Raw genomic sequence first — 18,559 nt, 5'->3', positions numbered from 1 at the left:
TTTTGCCTCCTTTCTTATCGAGAGACTTATGCGTCGAGCTCGCATGATCTGTATCTTTAAATTTGATTGAGGGTATTTGGAGGGGGTGTTATTGGATTTCGGCGTTATTGTCTCACCTTTTCCCTCTGTGTTTTTTAATGTTGGGATGGATATCCGCTCCAGCAGCACTGATCTCACCGTTCTGCTCATTAGTCTGGATTCGCAGACCTCGGTGCTTCGTAACAATAAGACACGCACTTCTGTAGTCCAGCCATTACCGAGTTTAACAATGTGCACCAGCCAGAAAAGTCCATTATTTCTGCAGCTCATCATCTCAAGCATCCATACGAGACAAAGGGTCTGTGAAACTGCTTCATTGCAAAGAGCCATCTATCACTTAAGTCAGGAGCAGAGACTACAAAATACACGTGGAACACGGCGCAAACCGAGCAGGAAGCATATGGATGGATCAGAGTTATACAAAGGGCGCGTGCTGCTAGTGACAGGGCTCTGCAACTTTATATATATATGAGTATATCTCCATCGGACTCAGCCGGCTCACCCTTACCTTTGTAAGACTTCACAAACACAGACGTAATCGATTCTCGGTCCAGTTCCTCAGAAATTCTCTTATTAGTTTGTGGTCAGTCGAGAAAACGTAGGCCTGCAATTGTTTTATGATCATAGAGTACAAACTCAGGCTTGCATTTAATGCAGGTGTGCCATGCCACTGTCTTGCAACGTGCAACTATCTAAAAACTCAAAGTGATAACCTTTATTTGTGGATTTCAGTGCATGAGATTATTCGGTGCAATTTCCTTTTTTTTTGTCTTTTAAAGATGAAGCATCGACATCCAGGTCTCGACTGTCTTAAAAAAGCACGAGCGTGTTCATTGGGTGTTGAGTAGATGTAGAACATCCATAACATAAGGTTGTTTCTGGGTCTGAAAAATGCCAGAAACCTGCGTTCTTCCCATTTTATTGATATGCAGCAATAAATCAAGTCTGTTTTGAGGTTGGCCAACTGGGTGATTCACAAGTAGCTACTGTACCAGAGCGCAGAGTTCGTGGTTTCTCAGTCAGATCCACTCATAGCTTGTGATGTCCAGTTTCAAAAAACCAAGACCAACAGAAGAAACGCTCAGAAAACAGTAGGCAACACCTTAGATTACTTTCAGTGACTAAGACTGTAAGTACCCTGTATCAAAAACTGAATTTCAAGGTATTTTATTTAAAATTACATATTTGTGTCGCCATCCTTAAAGGCAGGTGCACCAGAGGGTAACAAGTCAGATTTCTACAGGAGAGAAAGAAAGAACTATCCTGTCAGCAGTTTGTTAGTAAATTTAAGTGTTGCCTGAGGGGAAGGAGGCACAGTTATACTGTTAGTGATTTTAAGTACTGTGTAATGTGTCTGCAATTTTGCAGAAAAACAAACAATACTATAACAGTACTATCTTACATGTGAAGTATACTGTACTCTTCAGACGCTGTTTTTCAAAGTTATGTTCGAACAGTGACTGTGAAAGAAAAGAAACTTAACTTCATAATTATGAGGTCACATACTGTAGGCCTGCAAATTTTTATAGTATTTATTTTTGTATTGTAAGCTGGTTAAGGAGAACGGTCACATTTATATTAGTCAAATAAAGCTTTGGTCGTGCACATTATCATGAAGAAAATTAAATAAAGATATAAAAATCTGCCCTAAAGAGTAAAGCCAACGTACGTAAAATTACATAAAATTACTTACAACATATTTATTTCTTCTTTTACTGTAAAATTCTGACTCTGTGTCTTATTTTAGCATCAATATCTTTCAGTATTGGTATAGGTAATAACTTTATTGCATTTTCAAATAAAATACTCTGAAATTCTATTTAATTACAGGGAATTACACCCTTAGTCCTGGCTGTGATATAAGTATTACCAAACAGTAAAACAGTCGGCGCCACAGGTAACTACATCCATCTTTTATCTACAGTTTATGAAAAACACTACTGACAGAGACATGTCTGTACTGACTAAAAGTACAAAAAGGTGCAAACAAATGCTTGTTCACATTGTTTTTCTCTGCTCACGGTTTTTCGTAATTCAAAGAAGATTTCTGCAGATATTTTCCGTTTATTTAGCCAGAGGCCGTGCAAGCCTCGAACATAAAACTGGCTGAATCTGAAATTTCAAGACGGCAGAAACAGAATTAGAGAAAAGTAATCTTTCTAAAACTCTTTAAAAAAGTCCACACGATAACCGGAGACGGAAACAAAGACGGGGGTGGCGAAGAGCAGGAGAGCTCGTAAAGCAAAAAAGTATGAAAGTGGAGCTTGGAGAGGGAGCAGCTGCTGGTTTAACAGACCTGTCATTGAAATCAAAGGCCCTAATCAAAATTTTATCAATTAATTGATCTTTCCTCCTGTGCTTTGCCACAAGTGCAATTGAGATTCCCCATGACTCTTGCCCCTGCAACAGCAAGCCATGCTCTACAACATAAACTGTGTTCATTAGAGAAGATCAAGGATTTCTCTAATATGAGCTGAGATGTGATATGATGGCTGTTTCCCCCCGACTTAGTTGGTGTGCAGGACATCTCTCCCTGGTTGCCTTCCACATCACACCAGGGATCTTTGCGCTTCTTTCATGCTGGTTTTACAAGTCAAACAACCTACTTTAAGTTTAATTTTAACCGTAGTTCTAACACCCGCCTCCTGCTGTGCGTTTTCCACAGGGTAACCAAGAGGCCACCAACCCCCCAGAAGCGATGGCCCAGCCGTACACCCCAGCCCAGTACCCGCCTCCCCCACAGAATGGCATTCCCGCAGAGTTTGCGGCACCTCACCCGCTCCCGACGCAGGACTACACCGGGCAGAGCCGGGTGCCCGAGCACGCCATGACCCTCTACACGCCCACACAGACGCACAGCGAGCCGGCCGGCACTGACAACAGCACGCCCGCCACCACGACCGCACCGGTCAGTGTCCTTCACCACCTGCAAACACTGTTCTCAACACGCTGTCAGCAAGTAAAATATCTTCATATTATCTTTTTTATCCGTATTATTATAACGTTACAAATGTCCGACTGTTCTTCCCGTGACTGGTTTCTTCCGTCTGCTTACCAGTGTGAGCTTAGCCAAATGCTGTGATTTCTCTCGACTCATTTCCTCTCCCTTGTTTCACTGAGAAGTAAGCCTATTGTTTAATATTCAGTCAATATTTACATGATCTGTCCTTGCCTATAACTCTCCAGTTCTGCCCTCTTTGTATATTGACAGAAAAGTCTGTGTGCATGCAGGAAACTTTTTCAACAGATCCCAAATCACAGCATGTAAAGTCTTCAAACTTTTCGGCTCCAGTATAAAAACATTTTGGAAGTAAATGTGGCCTTGACAAGCACGATTCAAATAACTGGAACCAAATAACATGTAACGTACGGAAAACTGAGGAAAAACTCTCATTCAGAAGCACGACCCCTTAAATCGCTGCAAATTAAACCCCATGTTTGACAGAAGAGTAGTACAGCGGCAGTAAATCAGAAGTCAAACCTAAGAAATGGTCAAAACAAGATTGTAAAAATTGTTCAAAGCTTAAAAAACATCAGCCCAAACATCTCACAAATAATTAGGTCACTGGCAAGAAGTCAGCAGCATGACTGGATACATAAAAAGTATCCTAGAGAGGCTCAGTCTTTAGAAGGGAAGAAGGGGAAGATGATAATGTATCTCAGGAAAACGCTGCAAAGAATTTGGCAATTTCGTTCTGTTATGTACCATAGATGATGAAAAGATTAAGAGCATCAAGAGAGATCTCTGTACGCAAGGGACGAGGCTGAAAACAATTTCATTTTCAATATTGTAATCTGCAATCTGCATTATAAACACATCTGATTCTGAGGTGCAAATCACTGCATGGGCTCAGGGGCACTCTGTGAATACAGCGCGGTGCTGCGGCCATAAATCCAAAAGTCTACCATGCAGGGGAAACACGGTGGTACTGTAACAGCAGCAGAAGAACATGTTATGTGCATTTCTGGATTTGTTGATAAAAAGATCTCCCTTCCTCAACCGATCAAAAAACTTCTACACTGGCTTCTTCTCTTTAATATAACGTGTGCTAAAGTGGTTCTTAGTGCAGGATTTGCATTGCCTTCATTACTGTCAGTGATTGTGATTGAATATTTCCTAAAGTTAGGAGTATAAAGTGTACGAAGGAAGCTGCTATTGTGCAAACAAATGGGTTTTATTCTGCTGAAGCACACGTAACACTGAGTGGGTGTGTTAACAGTAAATTTGTGGTTTGTACTAAGAAAATTATTTCATCTGTTGTATGAGCAGCTGATGAGCTCAGAAATGAAGCTAACTCACAACCCTAAAAGCTGCAGTTCTCCAAATGACCACTTGAGGCTGGCTCATGAAATATATGCATAATAAAAGATGGAGCTAAGCTTACCATTAGGGATGGGTATCGTTTAGGTTTTATCCGAGACCGGTGCCAAACCGGTACTTTTGAAACGGTGCCGGTGCTTAAAGAATGGAGAACACAAAATTGGTCCAAAAACCTCTCATGTTCAGCTGTTTTTTTGTAAAAAGATAACAATGTTAGCCTTTTCTGCAGCTATGGGGCATATATGGTATCACTCTTGGCTGGAAGCAGTGCTTAAAGAATGGAAAAAACACAAACTTTGTCCAAAAACCTCTCATGTTTAGCTGTTTTCCTCTTTTTCTTTGGTCATTTTAGCCTTTTTGGCCAGGGTGAAGGGAGTATCTGCCATCAAACAAGAAGACAGCCGCATGTAGCTATGATGATGTTTGCTAGTTTACCTTACATGCATTAATGTAATAACGTGGTTAGCCTACTCAACGTAAATTACACACGAACAACATTAGGCTACTCACGCAGAGAAGAACGGCTGCTGCTGCATCATCATCCTCATCATTTCTGCTACACTGGCAGGGCTAGGGGCCAGGACTCTCCTCTTCGGGTTTTTGGGGGATGTTGCTAACTCCGGGTCCGATAACAGGCACCACACCCACAGTAGATGTGCTCGGTGTGAGGTCTCGCAGCAAGCTATCAAATACGGTGCATTTCTCGGCTTTAAAAAAAAACGCTATGCGTCGCCAGGTGTTTCATCGGATTTGAGGAGTTACCTCCTTTGACAGTATCACAGTATCAGCTTAAAGCACTTGTTGCAGGCTGCTGAGTTTGCATCTTTTGCTGTGAAGTACAGCCAGACTTTGACCGCTTCGCCTTGGGCATTTTTAATCTGTAGCTCTGCTCTAAAAGAACGTACGTACCTGGACCCGCCTACTATCCTCGGAAACGTAAAATGATTGGCTAGAATTCAAAGTGTATCACAGCTCAGGAAAAAAAAGCACCGAAATGTGCGCTGCTTTTCGGTCTGGTTACTACCGTTTATGTCATAAACCGTAGTAACCGTTTATGTCAGGATACCGGTACCCATCCCTACTCACCATAATTAGAAAACAAAACTAATTTGACCAAAATGAGTTCCTGAATCTATAAAATCTGCAGGAGAGTGTTCACAGAGGTCACGAGAGAAAGCAGCTTCCAGTAGATGTTAGTAGGTCTACATACGCTTCAGTGTTAAAATACCCAACTTTAGACTGTTATTGCTTGCTTTTTAGGTCTGTCTAAGATGTCTGCAGTCCAGTTTTAGTGTGAGGACTTATAGTATTAGTCTGTTATTTGGACTTATCAGCAACTGCGTGTTTGGTTGACTAATACTGTTTAGGAAAGCAGGCTGGTGACTAAACTCGCTTGCTTTCTCATATAACTACATGAATTTGTCCAGTTATCATAATATCCTGTTAAAAAAAAAGTATGTATAGCAAAAAAAGCCAGCCCAGAATGAACCACATGTGAGATTATCACTGCTACACCCATGTTTTGTATACTGTCTATGAGCTGAATGCACCAGAATCCTGTAATTACCAGTTCTGGCCACAGAGGTCACTGTTTCTACTGTTCAGAAAAAGCTGCATATTCTTACTTTAACAAGCAAATCTGGCCTATTTTTGTTATTGTAACATATTTGCATTTTTCAAAAGCCTTAATTAACTTTTTCTCTCTCTTATGTTTACATAAGTAGTAAGTGAAATTTTTGGCCCCAACCCTTGTTGCCCATTTTTTTTTTTTAGGTCATTTTTCTTCCCCCCCTCTTTTTTCAGACACTAATTTGAATGTTTCCTGCATCACAGACACAAAAACAGCCCGTGTTATTAAAAGGTGAGGGTTAACAGTGAGAGTCGCACGGCTGCACATTCATGTGCAGCAGCAGCAGCAGGCTTTGATGTTCAGGCCAAGCTCGGCGCCTGACGATGGAGGCGAATTTGACTGAGAATGCGCTGCTAAAATGAAAGCGCATATCTGAAGAACCATTAGGGGGCTCCCAGAAAAACATGTCAACCTGAGCTGTTTTATTTATTTGCGTGAAGGAGATTTGACATGCTTTCGACATGAATGATTCAGGCTCTCTGAAAGGAGGACACGCCCTCCCCCACTTGTCTTCTTCTCCCTCCGTTAAAGGAGCAAAAGAAAGAGATGCACTTTTCTCCAGCAGCCAAAACCAACAGCTGCTTAGTGAAATCAGCTAATTATCTGTAACTACACCCGGGCGTTTGAGATTTTTCTTTCGAACATAAGACACCGTCGTCTGTGCCAGGACATGATAATGCTCCTGTTTTCACTCCATCATGAGAGTGCATGCCTCTAAAGCGTTGGCACTCGAAGGAGAAAACAAACCTCTGGCAACGGATTGTGAGAGAAATTCTAAATTATATAGCATACACTTCGTTCTTGTGCGCTTACATAAAATGCCTTGACCTGAGATTTACCTTCACAAGGGGTAGATGCAGATAAAAGGGAGAACGCTTAGCTTCGAACTTAAGAGGCGTGTCTAGAAAGACGGATAGTGCCGGCAGAGATGAAAAAAGCGGGACCTGCGTACCTCTTTTTCTCCTTTAGTATGAAAACACCTGCTGCTAGAGGTCAGCGTGAGGCCACAGCCCTGCTGAGAGGCATCGGGGTCGCTCGTGAAGAGCACCTTTAATAACTCGATTTTTCCCAGCCTCACAATTACGGCGCAGCCATGAATATTTGGGGGCAGAAAAGTGCTTATACAGCATAAGCAGGGCGATAGCACTGCACGGCGTATCATCATCGGCCTGTAATGTGGCAATGTTTGATTTGAAGATTTGTGCGACGCACTCGGACCGCTCTGTGGTTATGCGCTGCACTTACAGTAATGGCTGGGACACGAGAATTTAAAGTGAGGAGAGACTTGGCAGGAGGTTTAGTCTCCTCCTCCTCCTCCTTCCCACCACTCCCCTCCGCTCTCTATCGCTCGCCGTCTCCACTCTCTCTCCATTTCGCATTTGATTTCATTTCATCTGTTCACCCGCTGTGAAGAGAGCCCAGTGATGGTGGCCATGGAGAGATGAGAGCTCGCCTCATCTTCCTTCATGTTCTCCCCTTCTCGCGCGATCTTCATTCTCTCCATCCACGCTCTCCTCACTTCCACCCGTCTTTTCTCCGAGAGGACGGAGGGACGAGATTAGTGGGGTGTAAACAGAGAGTCTAATCCCCGGGGCTGGTGGGGTAGTGTCGCCCACCGCTGCGTTCCCCAGCTTTAATGACAGACCCAGCCTGTTTGCTGTGGGTGTCACAGACGGGCCCGGGCGCCTTTGATTAGGGCACCCTGCAGAAACACAGATTGAGGGAGCAGATCAGCTACTCGCTGCGAATCTCCCCCCTAAGTTCCTCCTCCCTTGACTCGACTCTGCTGCGCTCAGCTCCTCTACCCCACGACGATGCTTTACTCTGCACATCTTCTCGACTTAAAGACTTAAAAAGAGTCAAGAGAGAGAAAATTCAGTGAAACGTATGGATTCTGTGCGAATTCCCTGCAGAGAACGGAGAGTGTGTATGTTTTAATGAGGCACGGGGACTGTCTCCGCTTCTTTCTCTCTGCTTCTGTGTCTCCAGTCCACCGTCTATACTGGGAAGGTGGCGTTGTCCAGAGTCAGACCTCTGGGACCTCGCTCTGTGCCGTGTTCAAACAAGCTGACTTGAAAGCAGTCGACTTGAGGAAGAGAGGCAGCCCCCAACTTTCTCCAAATCCTTAGAGATGAGGGTAGCAGAGGGCTGCCAGGGAGCTCTGCTCGAGCAAAAAAAAAAAAACTGAGCTCGTTATCTGGCTCAGTTCAAATAGTCTGAGGTTTGGTTGAATTTCATGAGTAATCATTCTCTTTTCAGATAACAAATTAAGGCAGTGGCGTTAGGGCAGCACTCAATTCCAGATTTTTCACAGCCCGTGTCAGCGGCGCGAAGACTTTCCAAAGGGTATTCTGGGGGACTGTGATAACATAGACGCGCACACAAACACACAGGGGCATGCAGAAAACATGGGCGAGCACATGCAAACACTTATACAGCCGTGCACGCACACGCGCTCATCTCTCACAAGCTGTGTTTAAGGGATCGAGACACCACCAGGGTGTAGCTTTCAGAGACACTGCTGATGGCAGCATGTAGGCCGCCATTAAAAGGGGATGACTGTGTTATCTGTAAGTGGGAGGAGTCGCTTACTTCCCCCTGGTGTAAATTCCCTTTTCAAAGATATCCTCAGTGTTCCCTAAAATAAATACTCTCCTGGATCGTTTAAAGGATGAGGATGCTGTTATTCTATTATCGTCAGCAAACGGGTGAATCCCACGAAAAGGCCAAAACTGACAGCACGAAAGCCCGTCTCTCAAAACTTGCTGCCCGAACGCTCTCGAGACGCAACTCACAAATATAGATGCTCGGTAATGTCCCGAAACATCTGGGCGCCGTAGTTTTTAGCAATCGTGAGATAAACAACGCATTTGTCGGGGACTATTTTCAGCTGTGCATTAATGCGGAGTCGGGTCTCTAGTGAGTCTTTAGAGCAGCAAGAGTTCCCAGCTACAGTACATAGTGTGTCCTTTATAATGAAGATGCACGTCAGCCGGTCCGACGCAGAGGTTCACTGGTGTGTTTTTAAAAGTTTTCAGAACAATAAGATGTGTCGAGTCACAGAGTTGTGCACAAAACCAACACGACGCACGTCACGAACGTGAAGAAGACCTTGTGACGCTGTCGAAGTGTCGGTCTAATTAATCGAGACCACATGCAGAAATAACCTTTAAGAGAACGTAGATGTCATTTTCAAAATCTAAATAGATTGAAATATGAGCATGTGTTGCCACCACAATCATCGCCCAGACGGTGTCCAGAAAATGGGCTTCCTCTCAGCTAATTAGAGGCACTGAACTGGACCTCTCGACTGCGTCTGTGCTGTTGTTGCCTTTTGGAGCATTTTAATGGAATTATCTGACAAATAATTTGGCCCGTTGTGTGGTTAATGCACCAGATGGTCCAAGAAGTCTGTGCTCCAATTTTGGTGACTATAGTGTTTTAGTACCCTTTTTTAGCTTGTTACTTAACACGCTAAAAGCAGATATCTCTGTCTGTGCGATGCACCTGTACAGTTAATGAATGCAGCTTGTCACATTAGCTCGCTAGCCTTCGCTGATAACTTGGCACTTCACCCGCGGGTCTAAATGTGGCTTCTGGCTCAAGAAAAGCGAGATGGAAGCGGCCAAAACGCTAATGTCCGGGCTTTAAAATGCAGAATCCATAACGTAGTGGGTGACATCACACCGGCAGCATCCGTCTTGTGTGTGTGGTTTTCACACCGGCTGCCACGAGGGCATTACACGTGCGTCATCGATATTTTCCTTGGCCTCAAGTGCAGTGATACAGTTTGGATTAGCTGTCAAACCCGATGCAAGTGAGCCCAACCCTAAATGTAAAATTTATCCCCACTGATGCTTCTTACCAACCAAAACATACCTCAGAGCTGAAGCGGGCTTCTCAGCTTTTGATTCTGCAGAGTTAGTTGAGAGAGGAGACTTTCACGTTTCTGAGCTTTATTAGCGCCGAAACGGCCTATCGCAAAAGACAATCTATTGGTCTCGGTGTTGCCGGCGTGCTGAAAATGACTCCTCCATCTCGGACTTGTTTATATGAATCGAAGGGAGAAGGTGGTGGGGGCTGATCCTCCACTCCACACTTAACTCCCTGCTCTCTCAGGTGATGGAAAGGTTATATTTGCAGCTTCTTTAGAAAAAGAAAACAAACGGCGAAGGACTGGAAAAGGAAAATAATGAATTAAACCTCTGGCATTATAATTCTTGAGAGCGAAGACTCAGAAACCCCCCACCCCAGCTCCTATTTAATCGGATGTAATCTACCTGCTTGGCAGCATTCCAATCAGATAGTTTCAATTATGCTCTTGTAATGCCACTCTGCGAGGAGGGGGAAAGTGCTGAGCAGAGCACTTTGCAGGCGATTTGCAAATAACAGCAAGGGAGTCTTTTAGAGAAATGACTGAACAGGAAGCCGGAGAGTTGCCGGAGTTGACAGCTCTCTCACTCTTAGGTTTGCTGGCTTTGGCGGTGACGGCATGTTTTGCATCCCGCCGCCTCCTGCCCGTGACAGCAGCTGTCGGGACAGTAAAGCGCCGCTGAAGGTGGCCTCCTATGGTAATACGGAAGTAATTATTTTCCACTGCTGCACCAGCGTCTCACAACCAGGCAGGTCGGAGCCTCGGGAGCAACGTGCAGAGGCAGCCGTCGCGGATCGCGGTGACACTCGGAGTTACTGAGCTAGCAGGACGCGGTCCGAGGCGCTCGGGAGTCGGCGTTCAGTATTTGTGTTCTCCATATGTGTACTTGCCCCCGGTGTCGGGGTGTGCCGCTGGCCTGTCAGAGCGTCGAGCCAAAGTTAATCTGGATGTCTGCAAACACGCGACTGCGCCTGCCGTGATAAAAAGCCGGGCGGAGGAGCTGGAGGACAGCGGTGCTCTGTAGTCTGGCAACATACGCTAAAGGTCGATAGTGTCATGTGTGACCGATGAAACAGATTGACCCGCGGGGCTGCGGTACCTTGTCACCCTCCACGGTCCCGGCATCTGTCTGCAATGTGTCACCCCCGGGGCCCAACATGGCTACTCAGGCTATTAACCTCCAGCGCGCGAGGACACGGCAGAGTTAAGACCCGTCCACCCGTCTCTCTCTGTCACAAATCCACTCCTTAGTAGCCGGCCGGCCGACCGAGTGCATTTCCCGCCTCTCGCGTCCTCTATCACTTGTTAACCTCTGGTCCGACAGCGTCCAGAGCAGGCGGGACTTAGGAAGCCGCCGCCACGAGTGCGCCCTACCTGTACGGCTGCAGGGGAAGACAAAGCGGGACCTTGAATCAAACAACTGTCACTGCTAACAATGTATGTCACCGTCTCGGAATGGGCCATAAAAACCAAATAAATGACGGCCATTACAGTGGAGATTGTGATTATGATAATGAGAATAATAAAGGCGATCATCATTACGATCATGATGATAATGATAATACTGTGATGATGAATTATAATGAATAAATCCCTACCCCATTTCCTAAATGGTGGGAAATGTATCACTACGAGAGGCCTGCAGCCATCTGACAGCCTCGGAGCGGCGTGAGGGTTATCGGCGTGTGCGTGCGTGTCATTTGAACCGCTTGTACTCTGGCTACGGCCTACTCTCTTTTCACGCCTGTATCAGTACAAGATTGCATCCGTGTATGTGACTTCCCAGTCAGAGCATAGTGTGTGTGTGTCATGCTCAGAGAGCACTTCCCAGGAGACCTGGCAGTTTACATATCACATTCAAACAGCTTTTGTTCTCAATATCTGCCACTTCCACTCTCTCGTTGCTCGTTCTCCCCTCTCCTCTCTCGCCGTTTCTTTATTTAGTATCTTACCAGAGGCTCTGGCTCTAAATCAGCCTTCGTTTTATTGTTTGTTTTTTTTTAATATGCTTGCTTTTGAGAAATGGACACTGTCTCTAACACACAAAAAAACCACAGCATTTATCTTTTCTTGATGAGTGACCTCTTGTGGTCATGAGAGCAATTACTTTTCCTCTGTGAGAGACAAATAGGAATTGTGCAGTGCTGCTTCACACTAAAACTTTATTTGAAATTGTAGTGCATGGCTTGTAGTTCACTTCTTGTCGCTCACTAACAGAGTTGAAGTATAGAAATGCCAACACCTACGACGCTGTGTGTGTTTGTGTGTGACCCTTTATTACCAGCGTGTTTCATATGACGTCAGTGCATGCAGACCCCCCCATGTGTACCTCACCTGTTTACCATGCAGATCACTGTCACCAGAAGAACGAGATCATTCGTGTTTATTTTGCTTAATATATACTTTATTTATTTTTTGTGCATAACAGCTCATGTTTGTGCTTTCTGGTGCAAATGAATAAACACAACTTTGTTCATGTGCCCAGTTAGTGTGAGGTGATAGAGTTTAGTGTAGGTTTCCTGGTGCAGTGATATCGTACCACTGTCACAACCCCAGGACGTCACTGCACCTCTGCTGTTTGCTGAACAGCTGGCACTTCTATTTTTTATGCTAAGCTAACCTGGATTCTGTTTATTGGCCAGCAGGAAGCGACTCACCTTTCGACAAAAAGATGTCAGACTTTACAGAATCGATGAGAAAATGCTGATTTGACTTGTGATTTATTCTCTGAATAATTAACCCCTATTCTTTTTAATGTCATTTCACAGCCTGATGGTCATTTTGTAAATGATGGCTCCATTTAGAGTAAAACAGAACAAAAAGCAGGACTGGGCTATTTATTTTCCCAAGAGGCCGCATGAGAAATTGGGACTCTCGTGGAGGGCCACACCAATAAGCTGAACTCAGTTCTGCTCACTATTAATTTTCCCTCTTTGCAAACTCATCGGTGCGACGCTCCACAAGAGTCCCAGTTCCTCATGTGGCCTCTCGGGAAAATACAGTTCCCAACCCTGCCTTCAAGCACGACTTTAAACACATCGGTTGGTTTGTGTTTCAGCTACATGCTAAACAAGCACAGTTAGAGAAACATCAAGATGTTACCTTTCAAATCAGGCCTTACAGTTCTTCTATGATGGGCTGTTTTTATTTAATATGCAAAGTCATTGAATATTCCACAGAAAGAGGATCCATCCTTAGGTTGCACGCATCCCAGTGGATGTCAACATTTCTAAATCTCAAACCAAATGTTTTAAAAACCAAACCAACAACAGCTAACATCCATTTTTTATATACAGTCTATGCTTCTGGCTCCAGCTCGATACTTGCTGCTCATATACTGATGCTGTTTGTTACCATCTAAAACGAATATTTTGATCATTTTAGCCAAATGTTTAGTGGCTTAAACTTTAACCACAGAGCGAGCAGGTCAGAAACCACTCATTTGATCAATTTGCATAAAACACATTTTCAGAAAACACTTACCGGCAACCTATTGACCAAATACAAAGACGGACCGATGTCAGAGCAGTGCATACGATGGGAGGATAAGCTGAGCAGTTAACCAATGAGGTTTCGTCCATAGAAAATAAAACTGCCTCAAATACGAGGTCCATCTAAACAGACAAGCCACCAGCACCCTCGGTGAAATTCATCACGGGTGTCACAGAAAGAAACAAGTGGAATTTGTCACTGACATCAGACACGTCATTTATATAGAAATGTCAGCGCAGCATTCGCATAATGATGGAAACAACAACGCTGAGGGCTTTGGGCCTCGCACTCTGATGGCTGTGTGCAAACGTCACCAATAATGTGTCTTTAGTCTAGACATGTCAGGGCTCTGTGGGATCTATATCCACGCCTTTTTGTCAGCGCCTTCAATCTTCCCTGTTGCTCAAGAGCTAAGTGCAAGAGATTAATAAGTGGATTTGTAATGCACAACCTCAGGTTTGACACTATAAGTCATAGGCTGTTTATCGCTTTGGCTTTCTCGCCTGATTGAAAAATAGCAGACGCCGAGGAAGTCAGTCAGCCAGGCCTCCCACCCCGCCCCGTACCCTGCCACCCTCCTGTTTCAACCCCCTCTTCTCCTATACTTCATGACCAGGAGGTACAGTATACTGTAGCAGCTAATGAGCAGCTTGTGTCTTTCCTCTGTTTGTTTCCCTCTGGCAGACAGATGATGTGACGCAAACAGAGGGCTCTCAGCAGCTCCAGCTCCAGCACTCAGACTCTTCAGAGAAGCAGCAGCCCAAAAGGTTACATGTCTCCAACATTCCCTTCCGCTTCCGGGACCCTGACCTAAGGCAAATGTTTGGGGTGAGTACCTCGGAGAAAAATTTCAAAATATCACACCTTGGCTCTGCCGTTGCCTCGTTTCCATCCAGAACTTTGAATCCCAGGAGCTTTTTCCAAGGAACTTAAATGTTTTTGCTTTTGCTCCCCCCCAAGTTACATAAATGACTTTCTCGCTCCATTTATATTATTGTGGGGGTTATATTACTTAAACCATATCTTCATTGTTACTGGGATGTGATCATGCACAATGACAACACGGCGAGTGAACAGATTAATTCTTGTTGCTTCTGGATTTCTTTTTAATTCAGTGGGAAGTGTAACTATAAAGCACAAAGGCATGAACATCATTGGTCGGTTGGGCATCTTTGTAAACATGTTGCATGTTTATGCTGCACCAACATGATGGAGCCACATTAGAAGTCTCTGTCTCTCTCCTCTGCTCCGTGTTTGGGTCCAAGCTGCAGATCTGCATTTCTTTCGGATGGCAGAGCCGAGCTGCAGTACACACACACACACACACACACACAGCAGAGCAGCCACATTAAATAGATTAAAGCCCTTCAGTTACATGCACGTTTAATACAGCAATACTTCACTTTTCTGCACGTTTGCTTTGAAACAATCAGAAGATGTCGTTTTATTTTCCTGATGCATTTCTTTGTGTTCGCCGATGCCACGCTCCGTCTTGCTCGACCACAGATGATGGGATGAGTCTTAACGTTACATGAAATATCTGTGGTTTAACTTATTTGTAATTACATCTCAAGGTGTTTCATATTGTAAGTTAAAAATCCGACAATATTAGAGAGACAGAGAACACCAACGATCTGATAATCCGCTCAGAGCAAGCATGTGGCGACAGTGGGGAGGAAGAAGTTCTTTTTAAACAGGAAGAGACCTCTGGGCAGCTGTAGTTGTGACTGGTTGGGGGTTGTTTTGGGTTTTTTTTTTTTTTCATGCTTTTGCCAAAACTGGGAGATACTAGATATAATAACTAGCAGGACACTTGCACCAATCAGAATGCTCGGTGTCCACTTTTGCAAGTTGGGACATCTTTAAAAATAGTTTCCCTGCAAACAAAACTAATCAAAAATCTGGCACTTGGAGAAGGTTCCTGTTGTATTAGTGTATGTACTGTTTATTGCAATGTGAAGAACGATCCTACAACAAAGCCTGAAACACACAGGCTCACTCGGGTAACCAAACCGACAGCAAAGTTTCTGCAGAATATATGAAAAACATTGTATTTGGATGTAAAGTTAAAGGTCAGCACTCGAGAATCTGACATGCTAGCAGTTGTTGTTCTTGAGCGGTCCCACCTCACCCTAATTAAAGAGCGCATCCTCTAAAGTCAGAGCAAATTATTATATCTTTATTAAAGTGAGTATGAAGCTTCTGGGAAAACAATCTAAACCACACAACAGGACGCGTATTTAATGAGCAAAGCCAGCGCTTAAACTGTCATCTAGTTAATGCATTGATTACTACATTGTCAGAAGGGGGAGAAGAAGGAGTGTCTTCTGAGTTTTTAAAAGCAAACAGCTCAATCAGTCCCAATCAGGTGCTGAACTCATCGCTGCACTGCAGGTTGGGCACTGGGGAGAAGTTAGAGGAGCCCGGTGCGGTAATGATTTTACTCTTCATCTTTGTCTGCTCTCCCAGAGAGCTGCGGCTCGCTTTGTCGGGCTTTTTTTAGGCTACCGTGTCCCCTGAACAACTGACGTGAGGGTAATTTTAATCGTAAAATATGAGGACAAATACAAAGAAAATGGGGGGGAAACAGATTTAACTTTAATTTCTGTTTCTGTTTTGTTCTCGTATATCAGAGCGTATACAATGGGTAGTCTCCACAGGTCATTAAACAGTCTTATTTTCTAGAAGTTACACACAGAACGGTCAGCTGCTGACAAATGCAATGAGATTACATATCAACATACGAGAGGTCCACCACAGAATATCTCTCTCTCTCTCTCTGTCTCTTTGCGATTAATGAGCCAATATATACAGTTCAACAGCTCACCCTCGTGTCTCACAAAAGCCTCGATACCAATTGAACCAAACATCCCCTATTCAATAACGATAATGGATCTGAATGGAGACGATTGCCAAAAATGTACTTTAAATGTTATGCGCTAATTGGACCATTAGAATCCAGAGGCGTTAATTCTCGTCGTTATGAAGACAACATCCAGCTGATGATATTAATTACTCGCGAGCCGTGGCTGTGGCTTTATAAATTGCAGACAACATGGCTGCGTGCTCGCTCTCCCTTTCTCTCTCTGATTGTTGGCTTTATTGTTCCCAGCTCTGGTGCAGGTCGTGTGGAATCCAAATCACCTCAGTAATTAGCTTGGAAGCTTTGTGTGCCTGACTGGCTCGTGCAGATATATGATACAGAATTGATCACAGCCCACCCAGTCCCCCTCAATCACCCTTCTCACCCACATTGCCCGTTCCCTCCTCTTACCTGCACCTTCCTTTCATTCTTGGTGGTTGGCACACTAGAGAATTGTGGGATCAATTGTCTTGGGTCGAGCTTGGCGAGGCGATAGCTGGTCTGCTCCACCCTCTGACATGGCCTCCACAATGGGCCTTTGTGCGATCAGCACGTGCAAAGCCTCATCCCTCTAGCTCTAATGGCTTCTGGAGCGCCACCGGCTCAATACGCCATTACTGTTACGCATGAGTGAAGGCCACAGACACGCAGGCGGGAAGACAGAGGAGAGAGAGAGTGGAAGTGCGGCACGGCTCACTAGAGAAGGCGTCTACAGCAGAGCAAAGCCCCCACCAGGAGCCTCCATCTGCTCCCACACGGCACGGGGAAACTGTCTCCGCTGGGCGCCACGAAGGTTTCGACAACGGTAGGCGGCGTTCAAACGAGAAGGGAGGGCCTGAAATCCACCCTGACATCACAGGGTTAAGGGTGTGGAGAAACCTGTGAGCTTTTAACGAGGCGCTGAATGAAGGCCTCATTAGGGCAACCGCAGCGGACGTTAATCAGTAATTAGAAACTGTGATCTCTGAGAGTGAGTAAGTGTGGGGGAAATGAAAACACTCCAAGCGCGAGTGAGCTCTGCGCGGCGCCCATGCTGCGCTGCTTGAGGGTGCCCTCGTTTGTGTGACTGGGTTCTTCAGCAGTGCTTCTTGCAGCGAGCGCAAGGGCTCTCGCAGCGCTCCCCAGAGCAATCAGGACCTCTGCACTCCCCCACCCACCACCACCACTCCGACTGTCACTGCGCCTGAGCGTGCTCTGTTTGAATACACAGGGCGCCGTAGCGTAATTATAGGTTTCTGAAGAGCTTAAACATATTCAGGCTAATCAAAGGTGGAGGCACAAGGGCCTCAATCTTGTTTGTTGCTTCCACACTTGGAAGCTTGAGGTCTAGTAAATATAGTCGATTATCACTTCCAAGTGCAGAAAGACAAAAACACTGGTGTTCTTAAAATACAGACGCTGTCTAGCCAGAGCTGTTTCCGAGTAGCCTCTTCTTTTGTGGTTTACAAAGAAAATAAATGGAAAAGCACCCAAGAGTCAAGTTACAGCCCTGTTATTGAACATACAAGCACGACCTGTGTTCTTAATGGTGCAGTCACGCTACCACAAAACCTTGGTGCAGTGTCATCCCCTTTGAAATGGTCAGCGGCACAGAACATCTCTGACAGTCGTCGAAGTCGGTTGTCGTCATCAAATCCACGCATCGAGACGCTGATAAAAATGCAATAAGACTGTGTCAGTCTGTTATCAGTTTGCAATTGAAGCTGGCCATTCAAGTTGGGAATTGACCCCAATTAACTGCTAACCTGAATGGGGTCAGGTTGGCAATTACGTGCAATCAGTTTGTGATAATACGATGAATAAATTGCCGAAAACAGACGTTGACACTAAACAGAAAACACAGTAACGACTTGCATTCAGTTCAGCCAGAACCTTGGAACAGAAACTCAGTGACGCAGCTGTCGGCAATCAGTCCAAGTCGTAGCGCTCTTGTTTGGAGGCGGGATGCCTTGCACCGGTCAACTTGTGGCCATCACCAATGTGAACAAAAGTGATTGCCCAGAAGTTGGGGGTGCTGCACGATCAGCCTCTGAACAAGGAGCTGTTAGCTGCAAACTACTTGGTACATTTCCCATCCTATTTTTATTCTGCTCTGATCCGTAAATATTTAGGGTGCACGACCTGAAACGTGGTAGCGTTGATGAAAACAAACAGCTTGGTTACGTAGCATAAGCTCCGCGATAGCACTGAACTTACTCAGAGCAGGCTTCCACGCGGGTGCTTTGTTTACATAACACAGACAGGACAACAACACGACATTTGTTAATCGTGTCTATGCACGACTCTCCAATCTAGCTCAATTCAACAAAACCGAAGTAGACTCCCTCTTGTGGCTCTATT

General features: G+C 44.9%; 1 protein-coding gene across 16 annotated transcripts in view; it reads left to right on the top strand.

The window, feature by feature from the left end:
• The window catches only part of LOC120738381 (RNA binding protein fox-1 homolog 3-like), a 419,925-nt gene that overhangs the window by 366,939 nt on the left and 34,427 nt on the right, over positions 1 to 18,559 (top strand). For 15 of the 16 annotated variants that reach the window (XM_040039589.1, XM_040039625.1, XM_040039671.1 and 12 more), the window contains 2 exons: positions 2,705 to 2,998; positions 14,041 to 14,184. In XM_040039589.1, the coding sequence (XP_039895523.1) occupies positions 2,705 to 2,998; positions 14,041 to 14,184 (438 nt within the window). The remainder of the gene's footprint in view (positions 1 to 2,704; positions 2,999 to 14,040; positions 14,185 to 18,559) is intronic. The other variant, XM_040039596.1, reaches the window with a different exon arrangement.

The sequence above is a fragment of the Simochromis diagramma genome, unplaced genomic scaffold (genome assembly GCF_900408965.1).
Source record: "Simochromis diagramma unplaced genomic scaffold, fSimDia1.1 OVJJ01000321.1, whole genome shotgun sequence".
Taxonomy (NCBI): domain Eukaryota; kingdom Metazoa; phylum Chordata; class Actinopteri; order Cichliformes; family Cichlidae; genus Simochromis; species Simochromis diagramma.
Note: the sequence above shows the minus strand (reverse complement) of the source record. Positions and strands in the feature narration are given on the sequence as shown.